Consider the following 18,240-nt stretch of genomic DNA (forward strand, 5'->3'; position numbering starts at 1 on the left):
AAATGGATTGGACAAATACAATTTCTCAAACTTTTAATTTTAAACATGAAACACTTTTTCAGAAGATAACAATACGTAAATAAAAGTAACGAGTATAAAAGTAATGATTATAAAAATCAACTAAACATTGATAATCTCTAATATTGCATATATTTGGTATCTAATATTTTTAATGTATGTTTAAAATTTTTTAAGAATTAGGAATATATTTCAAAAAAACAAGTGTTGAATCAAACACTTGTATAACCCTTGAACACCTGTGGAGGATTCCCTGGAACACAAGTTGATATCCCTAGAATGAAACTAAGCCCTAGTGGGCTTTCATAACCTGATTCTCTAGGATAGAGCTCTAGGAATGGTTGCCTTTAAACTGACTCACACCTCAGAAAGCATGTGAGTGCTCCATACGTGCATGGATGGTACTCAAGCAAAGTGGTGACAAGCAGATTCGGGTGTGGGATGAGAGTTTGAATCCTGGTCATACAGCTTTCTAGCTGTGTGATGCCCTAAGCCTTATTTCCCACATTTGTGAAATGGGGATAATACAGTTTTCAAATAATTACTGTCACACACAATAATATCTAGAATTGCACCTGGCATAATATCTAGCAACTGGTAAATGCAAACTAAAGGTCAGGTGTTACTTGTAGAATTCTCTTTAGTTTTAATTTCAGGAAGAAGCTATTAATTGACAGGAACACTTCCATAAAAGCAAACTTTGCTAAGAATAAATTTTTTTTTAAATGTTTTTAACAGATCAGGCAATCATTGCAGAAGTTCACTGATGGGGCCCTCCCTTCCCAGATACTGCCAGCAATATAAGCTTCATTTTTCACCCTTTTATATAGACTGATGGACTTTTTTCTCTTTAGTAATGTTGCAGGTCAATGGAATCCAGTTTTCATGCAGCCTCTGCCAGAAGAAGAGATTATTATTCGAGATGATCAAGACCCCAGAGTAAGCAACACTAAAGTCTCATGAAGGAAATGATTTACCCTGATCCATTAGCTAGAGAAGAACCAATTATTAGTCAGAACTGTTATAACTTAAGGTGACAGAAACTTACGTCAAACTCAAGCTTAAAAAGATTGGCATGTGTGACCAAGAAGTTCAGTTACCTGGTTTCAGCTGTGACTGGAACAGTGTCTTCTGGCCTTGATCCCTCCTTTGTCTCTTCTGTTCCCTCTTTGTTTGGTTTATTGTCACGCTGTATCCCTGAGCCTATGAGTTCTGTGGATTTAACCCACAGAAGTGCGAAAACACTTCTATACCAGGTCTTGGAGTTGATAATCACTGACCTGGCTTGAATCATGTTCTAATTCTTAGTCACTCCAATGAGGAGTAGAATATTCTGACTTAGAATGAGAAACACTTCCAGTCAGGGACTTGCCCTTGTGGAGGGTGTCAAGTCAGTTACATATAGGTATGGGAGGAATTATTCCCCAGAGAAAGATGAGGGATTTATTAATAAAAGAAACATTCTGAACAGGCACAAATGCTAGGTAGCCACTATTCTAACCATGTTAGTCTTTGCATATAAATTAGAAATAATATAAATTCTGATAGCAGTAAATGCTTTGAAGAAAGTTTCAAAAGATAATGCAGCCAGGAGCCAAGCAGGCCAGTTTGTTTTTCAGGGATACTGTCAGGATATTTGGAAGAAAAAGATTTTAATTGATGCCTTAATGTTACAGTGTTGCTAAAGATGATGGCCTCTGAGTCTGAAACCATGACTATAGATTTGGAAAACATTTTAAATATCTGCATTTGAATGTTGCTAAATTTTTAATACTAGATGTTTATCAACACCTGACTTAGTTAAAAGCTGAAATCATATGCTGATTATTAAAATCCTTGTTTTTTCTCCTTCACTTTGGTTCAGTAGAAGGAAGGAAACTTAGCAGGATGTCAGGTTTGCTACTTAACTAGCTTCATAGTTTCAATCATATGCCATGTGGAGCTTTTCATCTTATTCTTTACTTCCTTTCCCCACTTTGAGAGTTTGTCCACAGTTTTTTGTTTGGTTTTACATATGGTGCCTATCAAATGTGTACTTTGGTGGACGGTGGGAAAACCAGTTTAATTGTTCTCTTACGGATATATCGCCACTCAAGTAGAGTTCCCTCTAGATTGGCATTTGTCAGGCTGTGTTTAACAGTAGACCTAGTGAGGAGTTCCATGAGGAACACACCATTTTCAGTATTGTATATCTAGTTGTAACTGTTCTACTTGTTTCTGCTCAAATATAAGACAAATTTCTAACTTTATGTAGTGGAAACTCTTAAGTTTGGTGCTAACGGGTTTAATTCTTCCTCCAGGTTTTCCCTAATTTTAATCCTTTATAGAATAACTGACTTTTGTTTTAATGTTCTAACAGGAGATGTATTTGCAGAGTCTTTTTACACCAGGACGATTCATAAATGCAGCTTTATGTAAAGCTTTACAGGTTAGCAAGAAAATATTTAATGTTTAAGACTTAATTTATTGCTAATATTTATAATCACTTAATTTTTATTATTTTGTTTACACTAAACACTACCTGTTTTTATAACTACATATGCTTATATTTATAAATGCTTTTTTTTTAAGTGGGTTGTTTTGGTTGCTTTTTGTTTTTTGTGGGTTTTTTTTTTTTTTTTAAGTGTTCTTTCCATTTAATAAGACTCCCACTGGGGAGGTATGATTGAGGGCATTTTCTCTATGACTAGTACAGTGGCCTGTACCCCAGTTCTTCTATGTATAAATAAGTCAATCTTTAAAAAATATATATAAAAAAGAACTGGGTACAGGCCAGAGGTGTTGTGGGTGAGAGGATTTACCAGAGATAGAGTGGGGAGCAGAACAGGCAGATTGACTAAAGTACACTGCTGAGGGGCGGAGTGGGCCAGTCAGGAGAGGTCTGCTGCACCATGTGGATCTCTCCCTGGCTGGGGATTGAACTTGTGCTGCAGTGACTGCGGCTAGCTTCATAGATTTTGTCTTAAGCCCTTGCGCCACCAGGGAGGCCCCCATTTTGTCTGTTCTCCAGACTAAAGTCACCCTGCCCTTTAACTTTTTCAGGTGATAATATTTTCCACATCCTTGAACTTCTCTTTTAAGTGCAGTCTTGAATATCTGGCTATTGCATCTTTTCTGTTTTCTCTCTGATAAAACTTGAGGATGATGTGGTCACTCTTTCTTCAGCTGTTTTTTTCTTTCATCTCATCTGAACTTCTTCCTTGTTAAAATAGTCAAGCACAGGAGAACAATATTTCTCATGATATCTGTTGCACACCGACACAGTAAATCATCAGTGACGCATTTACCACATGCTTTCCTTGGGGAGCGTTGTTCCCGTAGTGACCCACCTGCTTCTCTACTCTGCTTACCCCGGGCCTGTCTCAGGACGGGGACGTTTGCCATCCTCTTACGTCTTCCTTCCTGTTTTGCGGTGCTTTTCTGTTTCCTTTTGCTTTTTTGTAATATACCCTGTTATAATTCTTTCAGATTCATGAATTTTTATAGTTTATTCTGTCCTCTAAAAACTTTCAAACTTGCTATGATTTCACATACAGAAATTATTTGCATGGTTTTAGGGGTAAATATGGATTCCAGGGCTGTCCTTTCTCTGTTATGTAGTTGTATATTGCTGCAGTGGAGCATTTTTCTTTCACTGTGTGGTGTTATATAAACTAAAATTTCTCTCTTAATTTTAGATTTTCTGTCGAGGAACTGAAAGGAATTTAGATCTTTCTTGGAGTGAACTAAAGAAAGAAGTCACTTTAGCTGTTGAAAGTGAGGTGAGGTGGTTGGGTAAAGAAACATGATAATTTCTTCAATCATGATTGAAGGTACTTAGGAATTACTCATATCGTTCACTGGACCTTAGAATAGAAAGTGTGCATGTTTAAACTTTTTAAATAGAGAACTAGATTTACACAGTCTTTGGCATGTAAAGCATAAGGAATATTCATTTAGCTGTAATTCAGTAGAATACCATACAGTTGTATTTTGGAAGAGAAAACCCTGAACAGTATCAAGAGTTTCTTGTGTTTTGTTTTCTCTACCAGCTCCAAGGAAGTGTGACAGAATATGAATTTTCCCAGGAGGAGTTTCGAAACTTGCAACAGGAATTCTGGTGCAAGTTTTATGCCTGTTGTCTTCAATATCAAGAAGCCCTCTCTCATCCCCTTGCCCTACATTTGAATCCACACACAAACATGGTGTGCCTGCTGAAAAAAGTAAGAGCTAAAGCAGAAAGAAGAGCTCTGTTAGCAGTTCCCTGGTCTTTTAGGGTGGTAGATCTCTTGTGTGTATTGTTAGCTTTTAGGGCTTTTATTTTCCCCCTTCTAAAACTATAGTTCCTTTTGTGCAGCCTTTTGTATGTTTTTGCATTTTATTTTTACTTTTTATATTGAACTGATTTCAGACTTGAAGTGAAAATTGCAAGAATAGCACAAAGAATTTTTTTTTCCTAAAGATTTATTTATTTATTTATTTATACAAGCATTGGGTACAGTCAGAAGCGCGGGAGGGTAAGAGAATTCACCAGAGCCAGAGCGGGAAGCAGAGTAGGCAGAAGGACCGAAGCACACCGCTAAGGGGAGCAGTGGGCGGCAGGAGAGGTCTGTGCACCATGTGGGACCCTCCTCCGGTGGCCAGGGAGCAGCTGGGGATCAAACTGGCGCTGCAGAGGCTGCGGGCAGCTTTGTAACCCAGCACTCAACCACTGCACCATCGGGGAGGCCCATCACAAAGAATTTTTGTATACTCTTTACCCAGATTCACTATTTGTTAACTTCCATTTGCTTTCCCTGTCTATAAATGTGGTTTTTTTCTTCCCAAACCACTTGAGAGTGTCAGATACTATGCTACATTTTAGCATGTATCTGAGAGAATAAGGGTATTCTTACATAAGCACAGCTCAACTTAAAGTTTGATATTAGTATAATATCCATTTTATATTCATTTTCATCACTCGTACCCATAGTTTCTCTTCCTGATCCAGGATCCAATCCAAAGTGTTGCATATATTTGTCAATTTTTCTAGCTTAATCTCAAACTGTTGTAAGTCTTTCTTTGTCTTTCAAAATACTGTCATTTTCTGAAAACTGCTGTTGTTTGGCAGTGCCCCTCAATTTGGATTTGTTTGGTGTTTCCTTATAAGATTCAGGTATCAATTATTTTATACCTTTAAACATTAACTGAGAAAATGTAATTGGAAGACTTGTATTTCCAGGGGTACCTGTCTTTCCTTGTGCCTTCCTCCTTAGTGGATCATTTGTATCTTCTGCCTGATGAGAACCTTTTGACAGAGGATGAAACGACAATATCTGATGGTAAGTAGTAACTGAGATTTCCTTGTGTAAGCTTCTTCCTTCATGGGTCTATGCTTTGTTTCAAATGGATGCAGAAACATTGTCACTGTGACCTTTCCTGGTCAACTTACCACATTGTAGATATTTTAAGAAAAACTAAAAAATCCTAAGCCTCTCTAAAACCTCAGGGTTTATTTTTTAACACTTTATTTTGTGTAATTTTTATCAGTAGCTCTTCATTGGCTTGAGACATGAATGTTAACTTTTTCTTACTCATAGATGTGGATGTTGCTCGGGATGTCATATGTCTTATAAAATGCCTTCGGCTGATTGGAGAGTCAGTAACTATGGATATGTCAGTAATGATGGAAATGAGTTGTTACAACCTACAGTCTCCAGAAAAGGCTGCAGAACAGATTCTGGAAGATTTGATCACTATTGATGTGTAAGGAGATTTTAGGGTAAAGTGCATTTCCTAATGGAAATTTAGCAATTTTTAGTGCAGAAGTTGAGTGCTTAATGTATATACAAGTGTGCACAAAATAGTATTGGCTTAAAGTTAAAGTGAGTTGCCATGATTATAAATAGGTGTTTCAGCTTTTAAGCGGAAAGTCTAACTTCAATTCAGGTCTGGGAACAGACTAATAATTTATAGTCTAGCTACTAGTTATCTGAGCTATAAATTCTAAAATGAAAAATACTTTTGTAACTTTCGTTTTGTCTGTCATCTCTGAAAAATTGAGGGAAAGTTTCCCATGTGGAGTGTGGAACACCTTCTGTGGTAGAGTGATTATCGCAACTCCTTTATTATGAGCCTGGTTTTCCTAGTCCATGGAGTATTCAGCTTATAGGACACATAGTCTGTTATGTATTCTCAGCAGTAATAGGAGTTTTCTAATTGTCCTCAGAGAAAATGTGATGGAGGATATTTGTAGTAAACTGCAAGAGATCAGGAACCCAATCCATGCCATTGGACTTCTTATCCGAGAAATGGATTATGAAACAGAAGTGGAAATGGAAAAGGGATTTGACCCAGGTAACTGATAATACAAAAAATGTGCCTCTTTGATTTAGAGAAGAGAATGTTATATTTAATTCCTTTTTTTCTATTACAGCTCAGCCTTTGAATATTCGAATGAATCTTTCCCAGCTCTATGGTAGTAGCACAGCAGGATATATTGTGTGCAGAAGTGTGTGTAAGATTGCCAGTACTCGCTTCCTCATCTGCCGAGACCTTTTGATCTTACAGCAGTTATTAATGAGGCTAGGAGATGCAGTAAGTACTATTCGTAAAACCTAAAAACTGGTTTAGATTTACAGGTATAGTAGCAAAATGTCAGTTGTACAAGCAGAGAGACTTTTGTCTTTGCATGTGTAGTGGTGGAAAAATTTCCCAGCTTGACTCTTCCAAAATTGAATATTGTTTGTACTGCTTTGGATGTAATAGCAGGTTGCCAGACAGTCAGGAGAGAGGAATAAGAAAAAGAATGTCTGTCTGCAGTATAGGATTTATCCTAATCACAGTTTCAAGTTTGCAGAATTTCTTTGGGGCATTCCCAGTTCCATTTTGTGCTTCCTTTTCTGTCCTGTTTTTCCTCTTAGGCCACCAATGCTTGTTGCCATCCTACAGTCACCCTTGTTTCCCACCCTACTCAATACTTCACGTTCAGAAATTACTTTTCTGCTCACAGTCAGAATTCCCATTTGTTTCTCAATCAGTAAATCATCCAGTCTGACAAGGAAGTTGCCTGATTAAATGAATTTCATGTTAATGCATAAATAGCTCAAAGACTTTTGGAGCTCTGGAGATATTTATACTTTCTGCATTGGAATTTATTAGCTCAAATACACTGGTAATGGGAAACTATCCGGTGAAAATAAGGAAGGTTTGTTTACCACCTCCAAGGAGAGATCAGGAACTTCTTAAGTCTGTCCCTTAGAGCAATTCTTACTAAGTTCTTTTCAATCATTGTAGATTCTTACATTTCTTTAGATTTTTTCTTAATTAAAGCCTTTGTCCTTTTTTTTTTTTAACATAGGAATAATATATGTTCACTGTAAAACCTTTACCTATAAACCTTTATAAAGAAGAAAAAATTTCATTTGTAATTATCATCCATTCAGTGATAACCTACTATTCACACTTTGGTATTCACCCTTTTTGTTTTTCCTATTTCTTTTTTTCTATTACTGTAGCCTACAAAGTACTTTCTATACTGTAGTTTTTATTCTTCTGCATGTTTGGGCCTCCCTGGTGGCACAGGCGGTTGAGCGCCGCGCTGTGAAGCTGTCCACAGCTCCTGCAGCGGGAGTTTGATCCCAGCCAGCCGAGGAGAAACCCACATGGCACAGCAGACCTCTCTTGTCTCGCCCGCTGCTCCCTTCAGCAGTGTATTTCGTCAGTCTGCCTGTTCTGTTCCCCACTCTGTCTCTGGTGAATCCTCTTACCCTCCCGCACATCTGGCCTGTACCCCGGTTCTTGTATAAATAAATAAATCTTTAAAAAAAAAAAAAAAGTGCATGTTACAGGCATTTTCACGTTTTTAAGTTTTCTTCTACAACATTTTTAATACTTACCTAGTACAGTTTTAATTGATTCAACAAATCTCATGTGGCCATCCAGGTTGCTACCAGTTTTCTCTGTATAGCCATAACTTTCTATATGCCTTTGGTTAGAGCTCTCTGATAAGTTCTAAGAACTGGAATTGGTTGGTCACAGACTATACAGATTTTTTTTTTTTTTTAAGATTCATTTATTTATACAAGCACTGGGTACTGTCAGAAGCGCGGGAGAGTGAGAGAATTCACCAGAGCCAGAGCGGGGAGCAGAGCAGGCAGAAGGACCGAAGTACACTGCTAAGGGGAACAGTGGGTGGCAGGAGAGGTCTGCGCGCCATGTGGGACCCTCCTCCGGTGGCCAGGGAGCAGCCGGGGATCGAACCAGCACTGCAGAAGCTGCGGGCAGCTTTGCAACCCAGCACTCAACCACTGTGCCACCAGGGAGGCCCAGACTATACAGATTTTTAAGGCTTTTGGTAGCATTGCCAGATTTTCATCTAATGGTCAGACCAGTTTCTTATCCAACACTGGAAGCATAAGAAAGACCTTAAATTTCCCTAGTCTTCTTGAATTCTGAACCCACAGATTTAATAAAAGTTAAGCTTTCTCTTATTCACCATCAGTTCCTCTGACTTGGTGAGACATTTTTGATTATTTTTGTACTGTTAAACACTCATAGGTATTTTTGCCACCTGCTACTCCAAAATGTAACAAATGTATTGTTTTTATGTGTGTATGTATGTATGCCTTTTAGGCTTTGCCTTTTGTAACTGTCATTTTACCTTTTTCTGAACCTTAAGTTATCATTACTAATTGCTGTTTACTGTCTCACCCCCTATGTATAGGTGATTTTGGGAGCTGGTCAGCTCTTTCAAGCTCAGCAAGACCTGCTACATCGAACAGCTCCCCTACTCTTGTCTTATTACCTTATTAAGTGGGGAAGTCAGTGCTTGGCAACTGATGTTCCAATGGACACACTGTGAGTTTCACTATTCTAATTTTTTTTTTCAAAAAGCTTATAATTTAAATTATTTTTTCCCTTTGCCTTAAAAAAGTTATATGCATTATGCTATAACATGGTTTGCCTTTAAGATTCAGAGAACTTTTAGATGCTTCATTCTCTAAAGTTTGGGAGCAGCTTACAAGAATGAAAGTAAAAAATGCATATTTGTTGTATATTATGTAAGTCCTATTGAAGGCAAGATAATAAGGTCAGAGGGAAAGTTAGACAACACACAAAATGTTTTGTTAGTTGTAAGATTCACACTTTCAGTGAAGTAAACCATCCTTTTTGCTCCAGCAAAGTAAGGCTTTTCATGGTGTATCTAAGAGAAATTTCTCCTCTGACCTATCATTGAGGAATCTCTGAGTGCTGTGATGGGCACAGTCTAAATCATGACATGCTTTCTGGGGTTTTGGGCTTTCAGTGGAACATTTATGTACAATTTACTAATTAAATTGACAGTGTTATTGTTGAGATAACAGGAATTAATGTTTGGCAAAGCTTACTCAGTTTTTTCTCTTCTCACAGAGAGTCTAATCTCCAACACTTGTCAGTACTGGAACTAACAGATTCTAGTGCTTTTGCAGCAAATAAGTTTGGTATGTATTTGGTTTTAAGTTTTGCATTTATTGCATTTTTATTAAATGAGTTTGCCATTTTTGCTGTGGAAAGGTTGGTACGCTCTGTTTTTACTTTGAAAGGGTAAGAATAAGCCATGGGCTGAGATCTTTAGTTGTGACAAGGGGTTCATGAAATCATAGACTTGGATCAGATATAAATTAAAAGCGTTGCATATATTTGTATGTACATATATATATATATATATTGTTGCTGCTGCTTTTCTGTTACATTATGCTGTAGTGATTAATTAAAGTTTTTTAATTTACCAAGTTACTTTTGTAATCTTTCTTAGTCAGCAAGGATTCCTTAAGGATGCCTGTCATGCTTGAGAACCGTCATAGAGAATTTATTTTGTTTTGCTATAAAATTGGAATCTTGGGACTGTATTATAAAGACTTTCTAGGGAATATACTTAGGTATAGTGAGATTAGCAAAAATGAGTACAGTGTTAATTTATGACTTGGCGCATTTGTATAGTACTTCAAAATGTACAAACTCCTTTTATTTATATTGCTTTTGTGTATACCCATGATGCCTTTTATATTTTAAAATGTTAAATGTTCTTTGTTTCAGACATAAAATTAATTGGTTGACTGTCCTAATTAAAAATTGACATTGCTATCACAAGTTGGTGATGGTCATAACTTTTTATTTTGAAGTTTCTAGCCCTCAGACAATTGTGGAGTTATTCTTTCAAGAAGTGGCAAGAAAGCACATTATATCTCATCTCTTCTCTCAACCAAAGGCACCTCTGAACCAAACTGAGTTGAATTGGTCTGAGATGATTACTACAGTTACCAACTATTTATTGCAGCTTTTGTATCCTTTTATGTAAAAACCCACTGAGCTATTTTCCCTATCTAAATAGTCTAGTAAGCATATTCTGCCTGTAAATGAGGATTAATGAGAGTTATTATTCCCCCAACAAAGAATTGTAATAATTCTTTTCAGATACTTACAGATTTTTGCTTATATTTTGCTCTAAAGTTGAGCGCTATTTTATGGTGCACATTTAATACCTAGATTCCTTGTAAAGCATTTATCCATCAAATGTTTATCAAAGTCTCTATGTGACAGCCCTATGTTAGGTGCTGGTTATCAATTGGCACCAATAGTCTCCAATAGTCTGCCTGTGCAGTGTACTAGACAGAATTGGGAATGACCACTAGGATGAATTCCATGCTTTAACCCGTAATTAACTGATTTCTAAGCTAAGTGACTAGGCTTCATCTTCACAAGACACCCTTTGCACAGGCAGAGTGCAAACACAGCCCCCCGCTACCACAGATTATGCAGTCAAGTTTCCCACATTTGGGGAAATGTCAGGGGTCAGCACATCCAGAGTGCAATGTATAAGTGACTAGGCTTCTAGTATACATCTTTTAATTCTATTTGTCTAATATTAAGATTATATAGTGATGAGGAAAGAACATGAGTTCTGTCACCTTTATCTTCTTTCCTAAAAATTAACCTATTTCATGGAATTCAATGCCCAATGTGTATATATAAGTTTTGCCCAAAAAGTTTTGAAAATCTCCTTATCCAACAACTAGGTGGCCTAGCAATCCTGGTTGTCTCTTTCTAGAATGTTTGATGGGAAACTGCCAGTATGTACAACTGCAGGTGAGTGCTGTTGAACATTACATTTCAGTTTTAATCATTTTTCTTTTAAATATTTATTTATTTATTTATACAAGAACCGGGGTACAGGCCAGATGCGCATGAGGGTGAGAGGATTCACCAGAGACAGAGCAGGGAGCAGAACAGGCAAACTGATGAAATACACTGCTGAGGAGAGCAGTGGGCATGACAGGAGAAGTCTGCCATGCCATGTGGGACCCTCGCCGGCCAGCCAGCCGGGATAAAACCCGCACTGCAGAGGCTGCGGACAGCTTCACAGCGCGGTGCTCAGCCACCTGCGCCACCAGGGGTGGCCCCAGTTTTAATCATTCTTGTAAAGAATGGAATTTCTGGAATTTTCTTTGTAGATATCACCTGCACTTTTAGTGGGTTTATAATAAAAGCCACAAAAATTTAAATTTGATTGCTCCAAAACAGCCCAGAGAGATTGTCACTTGACAGTATCATTTCTAGCATGATATTTTTCTAGAAAAAAAATTTTTTTTAATTCTTTTCTGTTAGATTGACGAGTAGTTTTTAATCTTCAGGTGATTTCAGGAATGCAGTTTTTTCTTGATTGAATTTGGAAGTGAGTATCTCCTTAAGTAGTATATGTTTTCTAATCAGAAAGTACTTTTTATGCCTTTAAGGACTATATTCAACTGCTCCATCCCTGGTGTCAAGTCAATGTTGGTTCCTGCCGATTTATGCTGGGACGGTGTTACCTGGTTACAGGAGAGGGACAGAAGGTAAGCTATATTTGAATGAGGAACCAACTTCAGTGCTACGAAGACACTTTGTTTCCATCTAAATTGGAGGATATGGCAGGCATGTAAGAATAAAGACTAATGCTACCTATTTCCCCGTTGTGGAAGTCCATTTCTAGTTTTTACCCTGACATCATAATTTTTAAAACAGAAACATATATTTTCAAACAAAGAAAAGTTTAAAGGCTTACAGTAAATTTACATTCACTTAAATTCTACAAACGTTAAAATGTTGCTATAGTTGCTTTAGTATATGCATTTACTAAACATGAATCAGTTTTTTAATTAATAGTATTTAAGTTTAAAGTGAGATATTAAAGAAAGATATTAAATAATATATCAGATAGAATTTAGAATGGTGAATGTAGTCAAAAGTCTTTTTTTTTTTTTCCTTCCACATTCTAAAAGGACAGCTTTATTAGGAAAAGGAGAAAAAGAGAGGTACCTGCATAGTCACAAGAGGGCAGGGGAGCAGCCTCAACAGTCTTACATAATCTGCTGTTTCCTTAGTACCTGAGACCCTAGCTTATAGCAACTAGAATTGGAATGATCCCTTCTAGATCACTTTGTATTCTTTCGTTTCTCCAGGCTTTAGAATGTTTTTGCCAGGCAGCCTCCGAAGTAGGCAAAGAGGAATTCTTAGACCGCTTGATCCGTACAGAGGATGGAGAAGTGGTGTCCACACCCAGACTGCAGTATTATGATAAGGTACATTGTGTCATGGTTTGGTTCTTCTGCACTACTTGGTATAAAAATGTAGCTGAAATACATTGCTTGGGCTTTTTTTTGGAAAAAAAGAATATGAAAATTTAGTTGTTTCCTGAACTTCCAACTTCTCTTTCCAGTGAAAAGAAAAATTCTCCTGAAATTTTGCCTCAAGAAATTAATGTACTTTCAATTAAATTTGATAAATGGGGGGCCTCCCTGGTGGTGCAGGGGGTTAAGTCTCAGTACTATGAAGCTTCTGCAGCCACTGCAGCACGAGTTCGATTCCCCACCAGGGAGCTAACCCACATATGGCGCAGCAGACCTCTCCTGTCTCACCCAAAGATCCCCTTAGCAGTATATTTCAATAAATCCACCTGTTCTCTCCACTTTCTCTGGTGAATCCTCTCACCCCCTGCACCTCTGGCTTGCATTCCAGTTCTTGAAAGTATAAATAAATAAATCTTTCAAAATAAAATGAAATAAAATAAATTTGATAAGTGTTTTTTCACTTAAGTGAATTTTCCCTTATATCATTTTATTAATACAGTCAGCATTAGAATTTTATCGATTAATAGTACTCTTGCTGATGTCTCCTAGAATTAAGTAATGCTGTATTTATCCTTCATTTATGAGTTCTTAATCTGGGTACTGGTCATAGGGAGGTTTAGTTAGTGAATATGCACTTATACATGTACTTGGGATTTGTACACATTGTAGTTCAATGAAAAATAGAACCTTAACAAAAATTATGCATCTCTGACAAAAAGATATTTTTGTACAGTTAATTTTTAAAAAGCATATAATAAGAATTAGTGGGTAAAAATAGTTTTAAACCTATTTGCTATCTTTATGTTCTTCGTCCTTTAAAATATATTTTGAGGGCCTCCCCGGTGGCGCAGTGGTTGAGCATTGGGCTGCGAAGCTGCCCGCCGCCTCTGCGGCGCCGGTTCGATCCCCGGCTGCTCCCCGGCCACAGGAGGAGGGTCCCACATGGCGCGCAGCCCTCTCCTGCTGCCCGCTGCTCCCCTCAGCAGTGTACTTTGGTCCTTCTGCCAGCTCTGCTCCCCACTCTCTGGCTCTGGTGAATTCTCTCACCCTCCTGTGCTTCTGACTGTACCCAGTGCTTGTATAAGTAAATAAGTAAATCTTTAAAAAAAAGATTCTCTTTATTAAAAAATATATATATATATTTTGAGTGTGTTACACGTTTATCTTAGAGATGTATGTCGATAAGTAAATACCTGTACGTGTCTGGGTTAGTGTACAGAGACATTGTTAATAGGATGGATAATCAAAAAAATCTGAAGTGCACTGTTGGGACCACTAAGCAGGTTTTCTATGATCCAGCAGACCGGGTAAAGGAGGAGTCAGAGCCCTCAGTGGCTTTTTGCAGGCTTTTACTGGGATTTACCCGGTACACAGCAGGCAAGGGTTGCTGGGGGTCCAGGAGGTTGGCAGGCCTCCCAGCCCCCAGCAAGTCTTCACTCTATCTGGGCTCTCCAGCCTTCTCTTATGTTCTCTCTTCTTCTCTCGGCTTCTCTGCTTCTCTCTCAGCTTCTCTGCTCCTCTCTCGGCTTCTGTTTGTTCTTGGCTTCTACTGGCATCCCCGTGATGCCACCCTTAAATCACAGTCTTAGCCCAAGTGAATCCTATCTACATCTGCCCACACCCTATTCCAGGTGCCCGCCATCAGGCATGCATTCAGGACCGCAAGGATCCAGCATCTATCCTGATGGCGGGAGGGCAGAAAAGCCTGACATTTTTTCCTTACCCTACATGCACTCTTCTGTATTGTATTTGGAAAGGGTCGTGGCACACTTTTAGCATATTCTCTGGGGGGTTTTATTAGGCTGTGATGTGAATTTACTTACTAGACTTTAAAATCACTTGTGAGGGCCTCCCCGGTGGTCTAGGGGTTAAGTGTCAGTGCTATTACCTGTACAGCATGAGTTCATTCTCCGCCCAGGGAGCTAACCCACATATGGCCCAACAGAAACCTCTCCTGTTTCACCTGCTGCTCCCCTTAGTGTAATTTCACTGAATCCACCTGTTCTGCTCCCCACTCCGTCTTGGTGAATCCTCTTACCCCCTGCACCTCTGGCCTACACCCCAGTTCTTCTGTGCAAAAATAAATAAAAATTTTAAAAAATAAAAATTTAAAAAATAATAAAATCACCTGTGACCTAAGTAGTCTATAGGAAAATCTAAGTTCTATTATTTTTCTTTCAATAAATATTTACAGAGTCTATTACAAACTAAACAGTAAAGACAGAACTGGGAACCAAAAGGACCAATATAAAGTTTTACAACCAACCAGCCTACATTTAACAGTAGCACCTGAAGGGAAATCTTAAATATTAAGAAAATAATCATGCCTGTCTTGGCGGCACCTTTGATTTAATCTTTCCTAGTCATCTAATTTACCTGAAATCGTAATTCAATTTGAAATGCACTACCATATTGATTTTGGTGAAATATCTTCTAATTTCTCCTTAGGTTTTGCGTCTACTAGATGTTGTTGGTTTGCCTGAACTGGTTATCCAGTTGGCTACATCAGCCATCACTGAAGCAGGTGATGACTGGAAAAGTCAGGTAAGATTTAACTGTGATCGAGTTGTTCCTCTTTGGCTTGCCCTGAATGTGTTACTGTAATTTTTGTTATACTTTTCCACCTATATTTTATATTAGGCTACTTTAAGGACATGCATTTTCAAACATCATTTGGATCTGGGCCACAATAGTCAAGCTTATGAAGCCTTAACCCAAATTCCTGATTCCAGCAGGTAATACTCTCACAGTCTTTTTTAGAGGAGGCAATTTAGCAGCCCTTTTTAATCCACTGAGACAGTTTATCCTGATCCTTCTCTTTCCTTCCAGGCAGTTAGATTGTTTACGGCAGCTGGTGGTGGTTCTTTGTGAGCGCTCACAGCTGCAGGATCTGGTAGAATTTCCCTATGTGAACCTGCATAATGAGGTAATTATATTTATCTGCCCATGACTAGAGCCAGGGTGGTTGCCAGGATGTCTACTAACTTTGATAACTGATTGTTTTCTCTTCCTCAGGTTGTGGGAATAATTGAATCACGTGCAAGAGCTGTGGATCTTATGACTCACAACTACTATGAGCTTCTATATGCTTTCCACATCTATCGCCACAATTACCGAAAGGGTGAGCAGTTATAGCAGTCATTGTTGGCAGCAACCTTATCAGTTTAATCGCATTTTACAAAAATAGCATGTGTTTGACTTAGGTGATTTTTACTCTTGTAAGAGCAGGAATGACCCTTACTGCGCAGATTTTCTAGGATCCCATGCAGACTGGGTAAAGGAGAAATCAGAGTCCTTAGTGGCTTTTTTGCAAGTCTTTTATTGGGATTTACCCGGTACACAGCAGGCAAGGGTGCTGGGGGGCCGGGAGACTGGCAGTCCTCCCAGCCCCCAGCAAGTCTTCACTCTATCTGGGCTCTCCGGCATTCTCTGCTTCTCTCTCGGCTGCTTCTTTCGCCTTCTACTTCTCTAGCTTCTCTCTCAGCTTCTCTTTTGCCTTCTACTGGTGTCCCCGTGACGCCATCCTTAAAAATCACAGTCTTAGCCCAGGTGAATCCCATCTACCTATGCCCACACCCTATTCCAGGTGCCCGCCATCAGGCATGCATTCAGGACCGCAAGGATTCATCATCTATCCTGATGGCGGGAGGGCAGGAAAGCCTGACGATTTTCCTTACCCTACAATTCTATCATTGGAAAGTGTTCTTTGTAAGTATTTGGCGAAATTATGTTTAAGAACAAGATTAGCTTCACCCTTTTGAAGATTACCTGTTTGCTTTAAAGATATACACTTATTCCCTTTCTAGAATATTCTTAAGGTGTGTCCAGTGAGATCACATTCTATTTGTATCTTCTATCTGATTTCAAAGGAAATTAATTTTTTCGCTAGCAGCACCTTAAACTTCTGTGGCTGGTTTTTACTTCTTGTACCATTTTGCCTTTATTTTTCTTTATTTTTGCTTTTTCTTTAGGAGTAAGTTGCATACATCATGACTCTTAAATAATGCAGATATTTAAGCTATTATCCGTTAAAGCCATTTCATGTATAACCTCAGTACAGTTGTCAAAGGAAAGATATGTAATAGCCACTTGGTGCAGCAGACCTCTCCTGACTTGCCTGCTGCTCCCCTCAGCAGTATATTTCAGTTGATCTGCCTGTTCTGTTCTCCACTCTGTCTCTGGTGAATCCTCTTACCCCCCGCACCTCTGGCCTGTACCCCAGTTCTTGTATGTATGCATGCATAAATAAACATCATTGCATAAAATAACATCATTCGATAGATTCATATACAGCGTTTACCAACTATCAATTTTTTTTTATGCACATTCCTCCATACTGCCTCACCCGAATGACATGTTACATTCACTTCTCCTATCTCTTCAGTTTCCTTTAACCAGGAGCATTTGTTTTAGCCTTACTTTACCACTTTACCTTCCATGGCACAGATATTTCTGAAGAGTATAGACCAGTCACTTCTGTAGAGTGTGTCTTAATTTGGATTTGTATGATGATTAATGAAGTCTTTGTGAGAACAGATATAAATGAAGGGATTGCTGTCTGCTTTAAAATCACATTTGACAGCATAATCATTGTGGTTCTCTTTTGGGACTTTCAACATTTTTATACCATTTTTACTCAGAATTCTTCAAGTATATACAAAAGTTGATTTATACTTACCTGAAATATATATAATGTAATCTTCAATTAAAAATTACTTTAGGGGCCTCCCCAGTGGCGCAGCTGTTGAGCGCTGGGTTGCGAAGCTGCCCGTGGCCTCTGCAGTGCCGGTTCGATCCCCGGCTACGCCCCGGCCACTGGAGGAGGGTCCCACATGGCGCGCAGCCCTCTCCTGCTGCCCGCTGCTCCTCTCAGCAGTGTACTTCGGTCCTTCTGCCTGCTCTGCTCCCCGCTCTGGCTCTGGTGAATTCTCTCATCCTCCCGCACTTCTGACTGTACCCAGTGCATGTATAAACAAAACAAACAAACAAATAAATAAATAAAACATGCCTCTATAAAAAAAAAATTACTTTAAATAAGTAAAATGTTAGTTCATGATTCCCACCTCCAACATAAAAAGAAATTTTCATCAAGTTTCTTGCTGATTTTCTTTCCAAAGAGTGAATGAAAATAATTTATAAGCTTATTCTTAATGGTAAAATGTTTGCAAATTATTTTCTTGAATCATACTGAAAAGTGTGATTAATCTTTTAAAATTAAAAATTTTTTAATTTCTCGTTATTTGCTTTTACAAAAACAATGTTCACTATGTCAACCTGATTGAGACCAGTTTAGTTAGATTAACTTTCTGGTCTTTCTGGAACAAGGCTATTTCTTCCAACAAAATGTTTTTTTTTGGAATGAAAAATAGCTTCATTCAAAAACTGAAAGAATTTTTGAATGCTATTTAGTTTCAAGAGTCCCATGCTATCTCAAAACAACATATTTTACAGTATCATTAGTCTAGTTATTACATTTCCTTGTGTAACACAAAGTATTACAAAATTAAGAGTCTGTGTTCTTGAGCAGAGCATCCAAACATTTCATGGCCTCAGAATTCTGGGTGAGGATAGGTGATAGTGTGGCCAAGACTAGCTCCAAACTAGTCTGTATTGCCTG

General features: G+C 38.3%; 1 protein-coding gene across 1 annotated transcript in view; it reads left to right on the forward strand.

The window, feature by feature from the left end:
* The window catches only part of NUP160 (nucleoporin 160), a 40,502-nt gene that overhangs the window by 9,706 nt on the left and 12,556 nt on the right, over nucleotides 1-18,240 (forward strand). The window contains exons 10-27 of the mRNA XM_037522256.2: nucleotides 873-957; nucleotides 2,378-2,446; nucleotides 3,696-3,779; nucleotides 4,050-4,220; nucleotides 5,219-5,318; nucleotides 5,577-5,742; nucleotides 6,206-6,333; nucleotides 6,413-6,573; nucleotides 8,702-8,835; nucleotides 9,388-9,458; nucleotides 10,140-10,299; nucleotides 11,034-11,103; nucleotides 11,751-11,849; nucleotides 12,456-12,575; nucleotides 15,072-15,167; nucleotides 15,264-15,358; nucleotides 15,453-15,549; nucleotides 15,639-15,744. Coding sequence (XP_037378153.1) covers nucleotides 873-957; nucleotides 2,378-2,446; nucleotides 3,696-3,779; nucleotides 4,050-4,220; nucleotides 5,219-5,318; nucleotides 5,577-5,742; nucleotides 6,206-6,333; nucleotides 6,413-6,573; nucleotides 8,702-8,835; nucleotides 9,388-9,458; nucleotides 10,140-10,299; nucleotides 11,034-11,103; nucleotides 11,751-11,849; nucleotides 12,456-12,575; nucleotides 15,072-15,167; nucleotides 15,264-15,358; nucleotides 15,453-15,549; nucleotides 15,639-15,744 — 2,012 coding nt within the window. The remainder of the gene's footprint in view (nucleotides 1-872; nucleotides 958-2,377; nucleotides 2,447-3,695; nucleotides 3,780-4,049; nucleotides 4,221-5,218; nucleotides 5,319-5,576; nucleotides 5,743-6,205; nucleotides 6,334-6,412; nucleotides 6,574-8,701; nucleotides 8,836-9,387; nucleotides 9,459-10,139; nucleotides 10,300-11,033; nucleotides 11,104-11,750; nucleotides 11,850-12,455; nucleotides 12,576-15,071; nucleotides 15,168-15,263; nucleotides 15,359-15,452; nucleotides 15,550-15,638; nucleotides 15,745-18,240) is intronic.

The sequence above is a fragment of the Talpa occidentalis genome, unplaced genomic scaffold, assembly GCF_014898055.3.
Source record: "Talpa occidentalis isolate TD23 unplaced genomic scaffold, MPIMG_talOcc4v2.1 talOcc4.3, whole genome shotgun sequence".
Taxonomy (NCBI): domain Eukaryota; kingdom Metazoa; phylum Chordata; class Mammalia; order Eulipotyphla; family Talpidae; genus Talpa; species Talpa occidentalis.